The 12,048-nt window shown below is 49.5% G+C and overlaps 5 protein-coding genes across 5 annotated transcripts; 2 read left to right on the top strand and 3 right to left on the bottom strand.

The window, feature by feature from the left end:
* Positions 1–6: 6 nt before the first annotated feature.
* SERLADRAFT_445954 (uncharacterized protein) lies at positions 7–2,321 on the bottom strand (the record flags this gene model as incomplete). The annotated part of the gene is made up of 9 exons (XM_007314653.1): positions 7–245; positions 295–567; positions 635–1,112; positions 1,170–1,317; positions 1,372–1,749; positions 1,813–1,850; positions 1,906–2,020; positions 2,079–2,157; positions 2,230–2,321. 9 exons carry the CDS (start codon positions 2,319–2,321, stop codon positions 236–238), a joined length of 1,611 nt encoding a protein of 536 aa, XP_007314715.1.
* Positions 2,322–2,842: 521 nt separating this feature from the next.
* Positions 2,843–4,754, top strand: SERLADRAFT_413386 (uncharacterized protein; the record flags this gene model as incomplete). Its single annotated transcript, XM_007314652.1, has 1 exon — positions 2,843–4,754. One exon carries the CDS (start codon positions 3,057–3,059, stop codon positions 4,512–4,514), a length of 1,458 nt encoding a protein of 485 aa, XP_007314714.1.
* On the bottom strand, positions 4,712–7,828 carry SERLADRAFT_359843 (uncharacterized protein; the record flags this gene model as incomplete). The annotated part of the gene is made up of 10 exons (XM_007314651.1): positions 4,712–4,804; positions 4,892–4,927; positions 4,998–5,113; positions 5,187–6,027; positions 6,086–6,475; positions 6,704–6,950; positions 7,002–7,075; positions 7,132–7,487; positions 7,541–7,582; positions 7,638–7,828. 7 exons carry the CDS (start codon positions 7,826–7,828, stop codon positions 5,810–5,812), a joined length of 1,518 nt encoding a protein of 505 aa, XP_007314713.1.
* A 256-nt stretch (positions 7,829–8,084) lies between these two features.
* On the top strand, positions 8,085–10,684 carry SERLADRAFT_458986 (uncharacterized protein; the record flags this gene model as incomplete). Its single annotated transcript, XM_007314650.1, has 6 exons — positions 8,085–8,221; positions 8,271–8,639; positions 8,716–8,959; positions 9,017–9,162; positions 9,219–9,326; positions 9,378–10,684. The coding sequence occupies 6 exons, from the start codon at positions 8,160–8,162 to the stop codon at positions 10,315–10,317; spliced, it is 1,869 nt and encodes a 622-aa protein (XP_007314712.1).
* Positions 10,685–10,698: 14 nt separating this feature from the next.
* RIP1 (Rieske iron-sulfur protein of the mitochondrial cytochrome bc1 complex, RIP1) lies at positions 10,699–11,914 on the bottom strand (the record flags this gene model as incomplete). The annotated part of the gene is made up of 5 exons (XM_007314649.1): positions 10,699–10,840; positions 10,893–10,921; positions 10,973–11,007; positions 11,059–11,542; positions 11,631–11,914. 5 exons carry the CDS (start codon positions 11,860–11,862, stop codon positions 10,778–10,780), a joined length of 843 nt encoding a protein of 280 aa, XP_007314711.1.
* Between the last annotated feature and the right edge of the window lie 134 nt (positions 11,915–12,048).

Here is a 12,048-nt window from a genome sequence, read left to right as displayed (position 1 = left end):
GATCGAAGTATTATTCTTTGTTATGCCAGTTGAAACCAAGTGGAATTGCAATCTATCGTTTATCCTGTGTAACTGTGTAATACAAACAAAGTAGAGGCTAAGCAAGATAAGTTGGACAGGTAATAAGATCATCCTCTGGGAATATCTGAACGAGCTCTGGACGGTAGAATAGTACTTAGCTTGTAGAAATACAAAAAGTGAGCCTCAAAATCTTGCTCTGGTATATAATGTAATATCAGATAGTTCTTGGACACACAACACCAACAACGATTCAGAGACCCATCCGCTCATGACGTATACTTTGTGACCTTGAGTGGCAATCTGGAGCCTTTCTCGAATTGGTCGTATACGTATGGTCGCGTCAAGATGGCATTAAACTTGCGGATGTCCTCAGCTGGCTCGAAGGCAAAGTGGGGGAGCAGCGTTGCCAAAAAGATCTTGGTCTCCAAGATGGAGAATTTCCAGCCTGGGCAGGCGTGAGGGCCGAAGGAGAACGTCATAAGGTTAGCGATGCCGGGATGTGATGGCACTCGAGCAGAGACTGGGAGGGATGACCAACGATCGGGGCTAAAGTTGAATTACTCAATACACCACACTCATATGACAGAGGGAGTAGAAAAAGATGAGAACATACTTGAATGTCCGAGCGTCCTCTCCCCATATATCAGCGCTCATATTCAAGCCCTCGATGGGAATATGGACGTAGGAGCCTTTCCTGATGGGTATTTCTTCGCCCGCTTGGACGACTGTGCCGTTGCGCAGTACGATGGGCGACGAAATTGGGATGGTGTCGTCTTGAGTGGCTACTCGTATCGTGCCATGAACGGAGGGGCAAAGACGCAGTGTTTCGCGCACGACGTAGTCTAGGAATGGTAGAGCATCGATGATCTCAGTAGAGGCCTGCGATGCGTCCGAAACCGGGTTTACAGGGAGGGAGAGAAGCTCGTCGCGAAGACGTTTTTGGATGTCAGGGTGAAGAGAAAGAAGGTGTATGCACCACGCGATAGTAAGCGAGGTAGAATCGGAACCGGCAAATAAAAATGTGGAAAGTTGGTCGAGAAGTTCTCCATCCGACAGACGTTTTGATGAATCGGAAGAGAGGTTGGATTTGACTGTACGAAAAAGATTAGCAGGCTCGTTTTTAGCTAAGAGAAGCTCGGTATACTCACTGAGTAGACTGAGAATGTCCTTTTCTTTGATATCTTTCGCGTCAGCCTTCTCTGCTAAGATAACAACTTTCTTGTTATGAACCAGCTGTTTTCCAGCATTATGGATGACACGGAGACTTTCTTGCGTCACCCTAGAGCCTTCGTCAGGCTGTATTGATAACTTAGTATACGTAGGAAGCAAGAAGATATGGAAAATACACACGAAAACTTTCTCAATGAACGGGAAGTATATCTGTACAAGTCCCTTCAAACCAGGCCCTTTATCAGCGACACCAAACATATTCCGGTAAGCCAAGTAAACTTCTTCCGATTCATCCTGAAGAGAACGGAAATGGTAATCAAAACCAGCCAGCCCTATCACATCGAACGTCGCGCGCGATATCCAGTGAGATACATCGATAACACACGAATTTGTCGAGGACGTCGGAGTGGGTGCAGTAGGGGTGAAAGAGACTTCTTGAGATGTGGCTCGAGACGTGATGTCCTCCCAACGATCACGGAGTTCCTCGGCTTTTTGGTAAAATATGGGTGTCATGGCTTTCACAGATTGCGTAGAGAAAGCTGGTGCAATCAATTTCCGCTGTCGACAAGTATTAGCCGCCGTATGATTTTAATCGTCGATAGGATAGGTTTGTTATCTTACCAAGACCTTGTGCTCCTCGCCTTCCATCGCAAATATACCTACCGTATCACGTTCAATAGGCAGTTGAGAGTGTGGTTGATGAAAAGCACGCACCTTTCCCAAGTAATCTTGACAGAAGCGAGCGAGTCTGCCAGGGTTTTTCGTACACTGAAGAATTCAGGATGTACGAAATGGCTCGGAGGTCCAAGGACATCAGACGATAGTCATGCTATTCACATCCACATCATCAGCTCTGCCGCTTGCCATTTACAATGAAGGCGACTTACACGACCAAACCCATGAAAACGGAAAGTCTTGCCGTACAGCTTCACCGAATCCTCGTGAGTGTCTGGTGATATGCTCGGACTATTCCAGGGTAAAATGTCAGGAATGCATAGTCGGTTTTTAATGTCCCAACTCCGAGGGAACGACACTTACTCCATGAATTCGCGAAAGTGGTTTTGCAGTAGCGAACCGCCAGGTCCTTGCATGTTCTTTAGAGGGTCGAACAGAGGCTGTATAAACAGCATATTGATGGCCCAAACAAGTCCTCTTGCTAACAAAAGCAAGACGACTACAGCACCAGCCTTGAGCACACCCACAAGGACGGACACAAGCATAGAACCCAACGGCGACATCTTGAGGAGACCAGGATTGGTGTAGAACGGTGTAGCCTTCTCCGGGAACGTCGCGGATGACTGCCAGAGACAGAGACGACAGCACGACGGGGAAAGAGGAGGAAAGGATGCGGAAGGGGATCCCGCTTAAGAGACTAAATATGAGGGGAAGACGTCGTTCGCTGTGGTGGGTCCATCTTGTACTAGACTTTCCTTTTCCGGAAATATCTCGTAACTTGGGCTCGGTGTTAGCCGATCACATGATGTCGCAAAATGGCAACTTGAAACAAACATCTAAAAAAGGAAATCGCGACATCCTCTCAACGGCATCAGCGACTTGTTGCACAGAGTCGGGGACCGCTGCGATATCTACTGTATAACGGAGAATGAAAATGAGGATGCCGGTACTCGGAGAAAATAGAGTTTTCAACTGTAACCAACCGACTACTATAATATCTTGGCTCCATCTGGCCATAACAGTTCACCCCCTGATGCAAAGCATCTTGAACAGCAGCTTCAAGTTCTAGCTATCGTCCTAGCTCAGCACTCATCATGGGGACACGTGGATATCGAGTCTACCGCTACAAGAAATGATATTTCTCGTATTATAATCGTAATGATTCGTACCCAGAAGGACTTGGCAAGCAGATGCTTGCAGAGGCCGAGCCTCGGAATCTTCAACAGCTGCAAGAACAGCTTGACGCTGCATTAAATAAATGCGAGGACGAGCAATGTTTTCCGGATGGGCCCAACTCGGACTTCAGTGTCACTCGTGTTCCACCACACGACGACTTTACCATCGATTGGATCTATATCATTGACCTCGACAGAAACACGTTTCACGTCAATGGTCAGCCATTCTTCCTCCTCGACAACCTCCCTGACCCATATACGTTCGTGGCCGTAATTAGTGAGGATAGCTACAAAGCTCAAGCTTGTAGTGTTGAATGCCCTGCTAAATTTCAGTATAACTGGAAGGTCCCACCTCCTGCGGTTGACGAGAGCGTTCTCGCACGTTATCACGATCTCTCCAGTGGTGATACAGCTGTATCGATGGGCACCATGTTATCCCTCCACGACCATCTCACAGACAATGAATCAGTTCGTGTTGGGCTGATCGAAGTGCTGATCGGTCAATGCATCACTAATCAGGCATTGTCCGTCGCCTTCAAAGAATTTGAGAGTTTTGCGGACCACAGAGAGATCGAGCCATACTACTGGTCAATTGCATGCTTGGTGGCTAATCTCCCATTTAACACTTACGCGCTTGGTCGAGAGCCCGATCCCTCTGACCGTCTCTCCGTAACAGAACTTGTATGGGTTCGCCGAGACACATGCGTTCATATCACAACACATCTCGACGACGAGAAAAATCTGCAGGGATCTGTTGTGCGATTGGTCGATGAAGTGATGAAATGCCCAAACAAAGACGCTGTCGTTTTCGGTGTCGCTTTTTCCATCTATCATTGTGTTATCGTGCGCATCAATAGACTTGCAGGAGGGTCTTTCACCCACACGCCTGCCTTGCAGTTCTTGCTATCATTCTTTGCGACGTCACCTTCAACAGAGGGCATCACAGCCCTTGTCCGACTCGCTCATCGGCCTGATCCTGACATCATGCAAAGATACCTCAGAGCCTGTCCATTTCTTAACCTTGATGAGACATCCCCTCAGGACATACGGAAGGATGACAACAGCCTTCCTGTACCGCTATCGTCGCAGAATGATTGTATCAATACCACTCAAGTTGGCTATCTTCCTACAGAGATTTGGCAAAAAATTGCTCTCCTCATGGATGTAGATGATCTGGTCAGCCTTGGGCATGTGTCGCGATCATGTCGCGGTGCATCACTCGCTGTTATGCATCTCCCCCATGTCAGACAGTGTCGTCTGGAGAAGGTCATTGCACAAAGAGTGTATTGTGCAGTATTTGCAGCTAAAAAAGGAGACATCGACGTCCAAGTACGCGTCGGTGATATTGTTCCTAGATATTGGGCTAGGATCAAAGTGCCGGGTAAACAGGTTGAGGGGGCACTTCATCTTCCTGTGCAAGTGCCAACTGATCCCGCGATGGAAGCAGTGCCGAGTACTATGACATATGTGTAATATGCTATCTGTCTATCGTGTCTTCCCCCCCCCCCCCCCCTTTTGGGCTTACCCAGCGGCGGGAGCCTCCATTCTCCCTCAAAAAATACACGATTTAAGCAATAGTAGTGAGGGCCTTACAAGTACGCGGTGAAGCGCTGAGATTTTGTGTGTATGGTGAAATATGCTATAATTTGAATGTCATGTTCTTATGCATCAAATAACTACCGCACGATACAAGAATCAACGATCTGCAGGTCTAGTCGATCTATCTGTTGACCCACTCTGAGGGTTCTGTTTTGTATTAGCAGCTGCCACCGACAGCGGAAAAGAAAAGGAGTGACTGTCAGTCCATCACGCGCCAATATCACCACCGTGCATAGAATAATCCTGCTCACATTCACTGATTTTTGCGCCTGCAATCTGTGCCGTGCCTACCGCGAGTCACATGGCGAAGAAGGAAAGGTGAGCTTCGATTGCTGCTCATTAACGTATCCCACAAACCTCCCATTAATCCATCCGTCGTGAACTCTACAATCGAGCCGCCCAGTACCAGAAAGGGGAAGGCAAGGTCAACCTTCTGTGCAGTCCCTCCCAAACACAGACCCGAATTTTCCGTCCTAAAAACGTCGCAAGGTGGGATCAGGACTAGCGACATCAAATAACACTGCAAGAACCACAACCGCAACTCACCTCCCTGAAGGCAGCTCCAGCTTGCGACACTGCATCTTTAGCGCTATCAGCCATATGTTCGAGTAGGGGAGTTGTATGGTTGCAGTCTCGTAGCCTAATCAAGGGGGGAGGAGATTGGCAAGTTTGACCGGTTTTGATTGAAGTCGGACCGGCTCAGCAAGTTCAAAGTGGAATCATATGTATAAAGGTCGTACAATCATGGCCTACTTGTACAGACGGGAATAGCAGAACAGGGGAGACACAGAAAGCCTGCTCACAAGCAAAGAGTAACGTCGTCACAGTCATGCGGGGTATATGTGGTGAAACAATAATAATAAAAACAAAAAGCTTGGCAGTAGAAGGGAAACAGACAGCTGAAGTACCCGTATAATCACCTCGTAATGCCAAAAAAGACCAGGAAGAGCAAAGAGTCGGAAGAATGAAGATGGAACCTCTATTCACCATATATACCTCTAGTGTGCAGTCAATCCAGTGTGAGAAACAGTGAGCCCGGAAGAAAGAAAAAGGCAGGAATAGAAATAGAATAAGATAAGATAAAGCATAAAGCATTAAAAGAAAGAGCATTGCCACGTCCTATGACGTAGGACCTCGAGGCTTGTACTGGGGGTCGTGCGATAGCTGGCTCACCAGTCTTCTAAACCCACCCATTCTTCGTCTTTCACCTCCAGCCACGGATGCCCTACGACGTCTCGAGCCTCCTTTCTGTCCCGTTGATCAACGGCGAGCATTGGCTCCAAAAACGCGCACAGCTCTGCAGATTCGGCAGAAGAAAACAAATACTTCTCAGTCATGACTCGATTGAGCGGCCACGGTTTCAGGGTCTTGATGTACCGAAGTGACCCTACAACGAGCAATCAGCTTTAGTAGCAACATGGTATCAAAGAGCGATCCATACTGACCCGAATGGTCAAACAACTCTCTGCTATACTTCCCATCCATCTTGGCCTCCATCGGAAAGTCGCCCATCAACTCCATAATCTGCGCCATATGGTCGTCGTCCTTAGTGAAAAGTTCACCTTGTCCATGTGGATCAAACAGGTACTCGGCAGTGAGCAGCTCAAATATGAGGCATGCCACGCTCCATATATCGACGCGCGTTCCCCAGTCTTTACGTCCGAGTATGGCTTCAGGAGCTCTGTACTGCCGCGTTTGGATATCCTCTGTGTAGTGTTTCCTCGAGGGAGTTGCGTTACCAAGATCAGCGATCTTTACGGTTATGGGCAAGTGTGTGGAGGTAGGATTCGCATTAGGTGTGGTAGACGGGGATGAAGAGCTAGGGGATGACAGGCCTCGCGACTCAGGAGAGGACGGTCGTTCATTATGTGGTGCGGTCTGGGTGAGCAGCGAGGGTTTACCGGCAGCAATGGTGAAATCATGCGACACCTGCGACGATAGCACTATCGGCGAATGACTTTGGGGCTGGACAGGCTGTTCATTTGATTGATCATCAGTCTTCACAGCAGGGCTTAACATGGTCATTGTTGCCATTTTAGTCAATATAGCATTATCGGAATTACCAACAGATGTCGGTGGCGTGCTGACTAGGCTGGAAGAGGACGACAATATTGAAGGACTCAATGGTTCTGATGGCTGATTGGCGCTACAACTGGTAAAGGATTGGCCAAGCGAGATGATACTCGGCACGGACATCTTCAAATTGTGACGACTTGCGCTTGCACTGATGCTACCACTCCTAGACGAAGGGCTTGATAGTGGTTGCGAATCAAATATCTGAACATGGCGTTCACGGCCAATAATGCGACGCTGTGGGATCGAAATGCCGGATCGCGATTTGGTGGGCATCGGGACATCGACACGACGGGACGTGGGAGAGGAAGACAGAGAAAGTTCTGTATTAATGTGGGATTCAATATCCGGTATTGAAATTACTGCAGGGATACAGGGTGAGCACTGGAGAAGTCGACAGATTAACGGGAGCACTAACATATATTCTCAGGTTTGATATCTGTATGAACCAAGTCGCATTCGTCGTGCAAATACTGTAAGCCTAGTAAAATCTGCTTAGAGATAATCTTTACGAATGGTGGAGGAACGCCTTTCTTCTTGTTGCGCTCGATAAGAGCAAGAAGGTTCTCGCCAAGCGGTTCAAACACTATGCATACATGCAGGTCATTCGGAGCGGGGTGATCAAATGAGTCGAAGAAGGAGACGATGTGCGAGCGGCCAGGGTGTAGGGGATTGGCGGCAGCGACTTGAGAAAGCAGCTTTATCTCGTCTCGGGCAGTTTCGGAATAGCGACCTGCGGATTTAACGACCTTCAAAGCTGAATGACGGCGTTGACTGTGTGGAACGATTACTACAAGAGGGGTCTATGAAAGGCGGAAGAGACATACTGCGCATCCTTGACGAGCCATACTGTCGAAAAATGACCCCAACTAGCGGGATGATCAGTTCCGGTAATGAAGGAGGGGGTAAAAAAGAGAGACGAACCCAAGTTTGCGGACTACAGTGTAACGGGCATGTTTGAAGGAATCGTTGATCTTGATAGGCAGGTAACCGCCAGCATTATAATCAGCAGGCGATTCCTCTTCCTTCGATTCCTGGTCTGGTACAGGGACTATTTGAGGTCCCGAAGAAGTGACAACGTACTGGTATTTAGCGCATTTTTCCTTTGGTGCCATGTAACAGGACGAAAAGGAAAGGCGGCAAGTCAGCAAGAGGGCGCAGCGGAGGAAAGCAAGCAAGAAAGGGGAAGGAGGCGTTCGGGACGGGCAAGCGGGCAAGCGAGCTCGGCGTGACCATGCGTGACTGCACGCTATTGAAATGTGACAGGCACACGTGCACCCTAGATAAGCCACATTGGTGCTCATATTGATCTTACATAAGATCTGATCGTAATGAATGGACAGCAGCGAAGCCAAAGCTCAGTCCCACCGCAGGTCTGCTTGGTCTCATATAAAACCTGGCTCCGTCCTGGCTGTACACCTGGTTCCCAGCAGCACATCCACAGAAATGGCTGCAAACCTCCACAAGAAGTTCATAGGGGCCGTCAACGACGAGTGGCAGCTATACAGGTACGCACCACAACACTCACACTTCTCTCCTTCGTTCATCTCTTCCCAGTGACCGTTCATCAGACTACTCAATCGGTTCCCCTATTGGCTATGGCGCTTCATCTATAGTCTATTCTGCTGTCTATACCCCACCATCACCGGGGCCCCCCATACCGTGCGCCTTGAAGGTGCTCGATCTCGACTCCCTCCCTCCCCATTCTCTCTCTCTTTTGCGCCGCGAAACACAGCTCATGTCTCTCTCCAAACACCCCAATGTTCTCCGTGTACGTGGAACATGGATAGACGGCCACAAATTATACATCGCAACACGTCTCATGAGCAAGGGCAGCGCAGCCGACGTGATGCATTACGGCTGGCCCGGTGGCATGGAAGAAGAGGTCGTCAAGTCTGTACTCAAGCAGGCACTTGAGGGTTTAAAGTGAGTGGAGCAGTAACCGCTTCTTTTGCCGTAACGATCTAACCGTTTCTCGTTTCTCCACTCTCGCTATTAAAAGCTACTTGCATGTCAACGGCTTTATCCATCGTGACGTAAAGGCTGCCAACCTTCTGATTGACGATGACGGGACGGTCCTCTTGGGTGATTTGGGGGTAGCAGCTTCTCTCGTAGAGGAGGGCGACAGCTCGCATAAGCACGCCAATCCCATGAGCAATCGCTTCAATTTCGACCCTACTTCTGCTTCCAAGACGCTTCCTCTATCGCGTCCCAAAATGGGAAAACGCAAGTCATTCGTTGGCACCGTAAGTGACACCGACGGCTTACGTTATATCTTTCTTACTCATTCTATCTTATTGAAGCCGTGCTGGATGGCCCCTGAGCTTATTCAGGGAAAACAGTACGACTCGAGCGCTGACGTATGGTCATTCGCTATCACTGCCCTTGAATTGACCCAAGGTCGCCCACCCGGGTTCAGAGACAGTCCGCATGCAGTTTTACTTCACACGTGCGTGTTTTTGCCCGTGCCTCATGTTGAAATTTCTCAGCATCATTGTTTAACAGGGTGCAGGGGGCGCCTCCTATGCTCGACCGAGACGGCGGCTTTTACAAATATTCTAGGGCGTTCAAAGATGTAGTAGATAGCTGTCTCGTAAAAGATCCCTCAAAACGGTGACCAACCTCTTATCTCATCTTTGCTGCGGTGCGCTGACATAGTCAAAGTCCAACAGCCTCTCAATTGTTACAGTCACCCTTCTTCAAGTCCGCTAAGAAAAAGTCTTACCTGGTTGGCGCCATACTCGATGGCCTTCCACCTCTGGCACAGCGTCAAGAGCGTCGGCGCTGTCAGCCCAGCATGATGACACACGGCACGATGGATTCATGGGACTTCAACATGACACACGTCGGTTCCCCTGCAGGATCTGTCGTTGGCCTACCACTTAGCCCCATAAAACCACACTTCGGGCGCAGTCTTTCTTCTGCGAGTGGAAACCACGTTTCTGAAAGCCCAATTGAAGAGATCTTTGAATTCGATAGCATCAACACCAGTGCCGATGCACACCGAGAGGCGGATCAGCAAAGGGGGCCCAAATTTGGCGGTAGGCGGAATAGGAACCGCAACGACAACACCCTACCCGTTATCGCGCACCCTGATTCTCCACTGGCAGTGTCCACGCATGCAATCCAAGCCATCGAGCCAGTGGCTGAGGAGAAGACCGAAGAGGATCGGCCCACCCCGCCTTCCCTTCCTTCTTCTTTGTCTTCTTCCGTCAGCTCTTCAGTGGGCTCGGCTGGATCTCGGTCCGGTCGCTCCTTTCCTCCCCCAGAGTCGACTTCTTCCGGCTCCGACTCGAGCCATTCTGGGCCAACCGCGCCGAATCAAAACGTGACAGAAGCTTCTACCCCGCATTCTGCTCCAATACCTATCGCCAAACGCTCGTCCACGTTCCTCCTGCGCAAAAAGTCCAATTCTCCTTCGACTCCCCCTAGTCACAGCCGTATATCTGCTTCGCCTTCCTCGCCCCTGCCTAGCGCACCATCCAGTTTTTGGCAGAAGCTCAGACGGCCCAGTGTGACTGCAGAAGAAGACAAAAAGTCAAATGGCTTCGCTCGTATGCTGGGCAGAAGAGGATCATCATCCGCTTCTCCGCGTCCCTTCTAATCGATCTAATCTGCAATCAATCTGATGCTTCCTATCTCATCAAGTGATACCAACCTTCTCAATGTATATCGTATCTTTGTGATATATGTACCCTACTCACCTCATACCAGACATATCTACCCCTATTATTCGACATGCAGCCATCTGACGGTCTTGTGTACGATAACAAACTCAGGTCCATGACTCGGAGAGTGGTTTCTCCTGTTTGTCACGCACATATGCTAGGCATCTGGCGGGACTAGCTATCTATCATATCTTAGGTTTCAGTACTACACATTTCTACCCTCAACATGTACATGTATGTACTTTTAGCATTTAATGCGAGCTCATAATGACTCCAGCACTGCACATATTTTTTTAAAAAAAGCACGAGGAAGCTCGCATTTAGCCACAATAAAATATTTCCATTGTTGGTGTCTAGGGGCCAATTACAGAGACAATTAAGATATCGCCGAGTTGACTATCCAATTACGAGTTTGCCTTCTGCGTCATTGAAGTCATAAGGTGGGACTTCGAGGTTCAACTGAAAAGAAAAGATGAGGAGATGATCCGTTCCTATCATAATCCAGACTTACTGGAGCAGGACCCTTGCGAGCACGTCCAGCTAAAAGGGAATGTCATTAGACGTACAGCTGAAAAAGTTCGACTGACTTACATATATCATAATGTGAACCGTGACATGGGCAGAACCTGCACCACTCTAATGAGAACCGACACCAGCAAAAGCGTCATGATACTCACCATCCTCCATAGTCACCAGCTTCTCCGATTGGTACACAACCCAAATGCGTGCACACGCCCAACATCACCAACCACTCCGGTCGCTTCACTCTGTCCTCATCACTCTGTGGGTCCCTCAACTTCTTCCAATCCGCCGTCTTCGCCTCCTGAATCTCGTCGGACGTCCTGTGCCTGATGAAAACGGGCTTGCCGCGCCATTTGATGATGACGTTCTTGCCCTCGGGAATGCCACCCAGCTCGACTTCGGCCTTGGCGAGCGCCAACACGTCAGCAGAGGCCGACATCGTCTCGAGGAAACCCGTCACAGTCGATTTTGCGACGGAGGCGGAGAGGACACCGAGCGAGCCGACCATGAAGTAGGAGAGCGCGCGGTTGGTGGAATCAGACTGGGCCTGGTAAGGCGTGAAGTCGGGGACTTCAGGTGCGTCCTTCGCTACTGCAGAACTATGGATAAGACGAGGCGAGAAGATGGTGGTGGTAGGTGCTTTTTTTTTCGATTGAAGCCAGTTCGGTCGGCGTTAGCACTCATACAGTAGATGGCGAGCAAAGGTAAGTAAAAAGCGCCAACTCACCAACAACGAAAGTCTTGGAGACGAGACCAGTTGCTGAATTCCTCGATACACCGGTGAAACGAGTGGGGACGTCTGCGCGAGGACCAGACGCGCCATGGCCGTGGTCATGGTGTCCGGACGCAGGAGCTCGCGCAGCGAGATTGAGTCGTGGTGCGCTGGGAATTCCGCTGGGGAGCGTGCGCACAGTGGGCGGTAAGTTGACCGCTTTTTTCACGGCTTGAAAGGAGGCCATGGCGATGAGGAGGTATGTATGCTCTGCCAACGATACTTGCGACAACGACGGCAACTGATGATTTTGCTGCAGGCGGAGTTCAATTGCTACACTCAAGTCCGCATGCACCCGATCCCTTCCGCATTGCATCGCCGCATGCAAAGCCGCGAGTGAGACCCAAGTAAACTTAGAGGACGAGCGTGTTGA

The sequence above is a fragment of the Serpula lacrymans genome, assembly GCF_000218685.1.
Source record: "Serpula lacrymans var. lacrymans S7.9 unplaced genomic scaffold SERLAscaffold_3, whole genome shotgun sequence".
Classification (NCBI taxonomy): domain Eukaryota; kingdom Fungi; phylum Basidiomycota; class Agaricomycetes; order Boletales; family Serpulaceae; genus Serpula; species Serpula lacrymans.
This window is presented reverse-complemented; position numbering and strand designations above follow the sequence as displayed.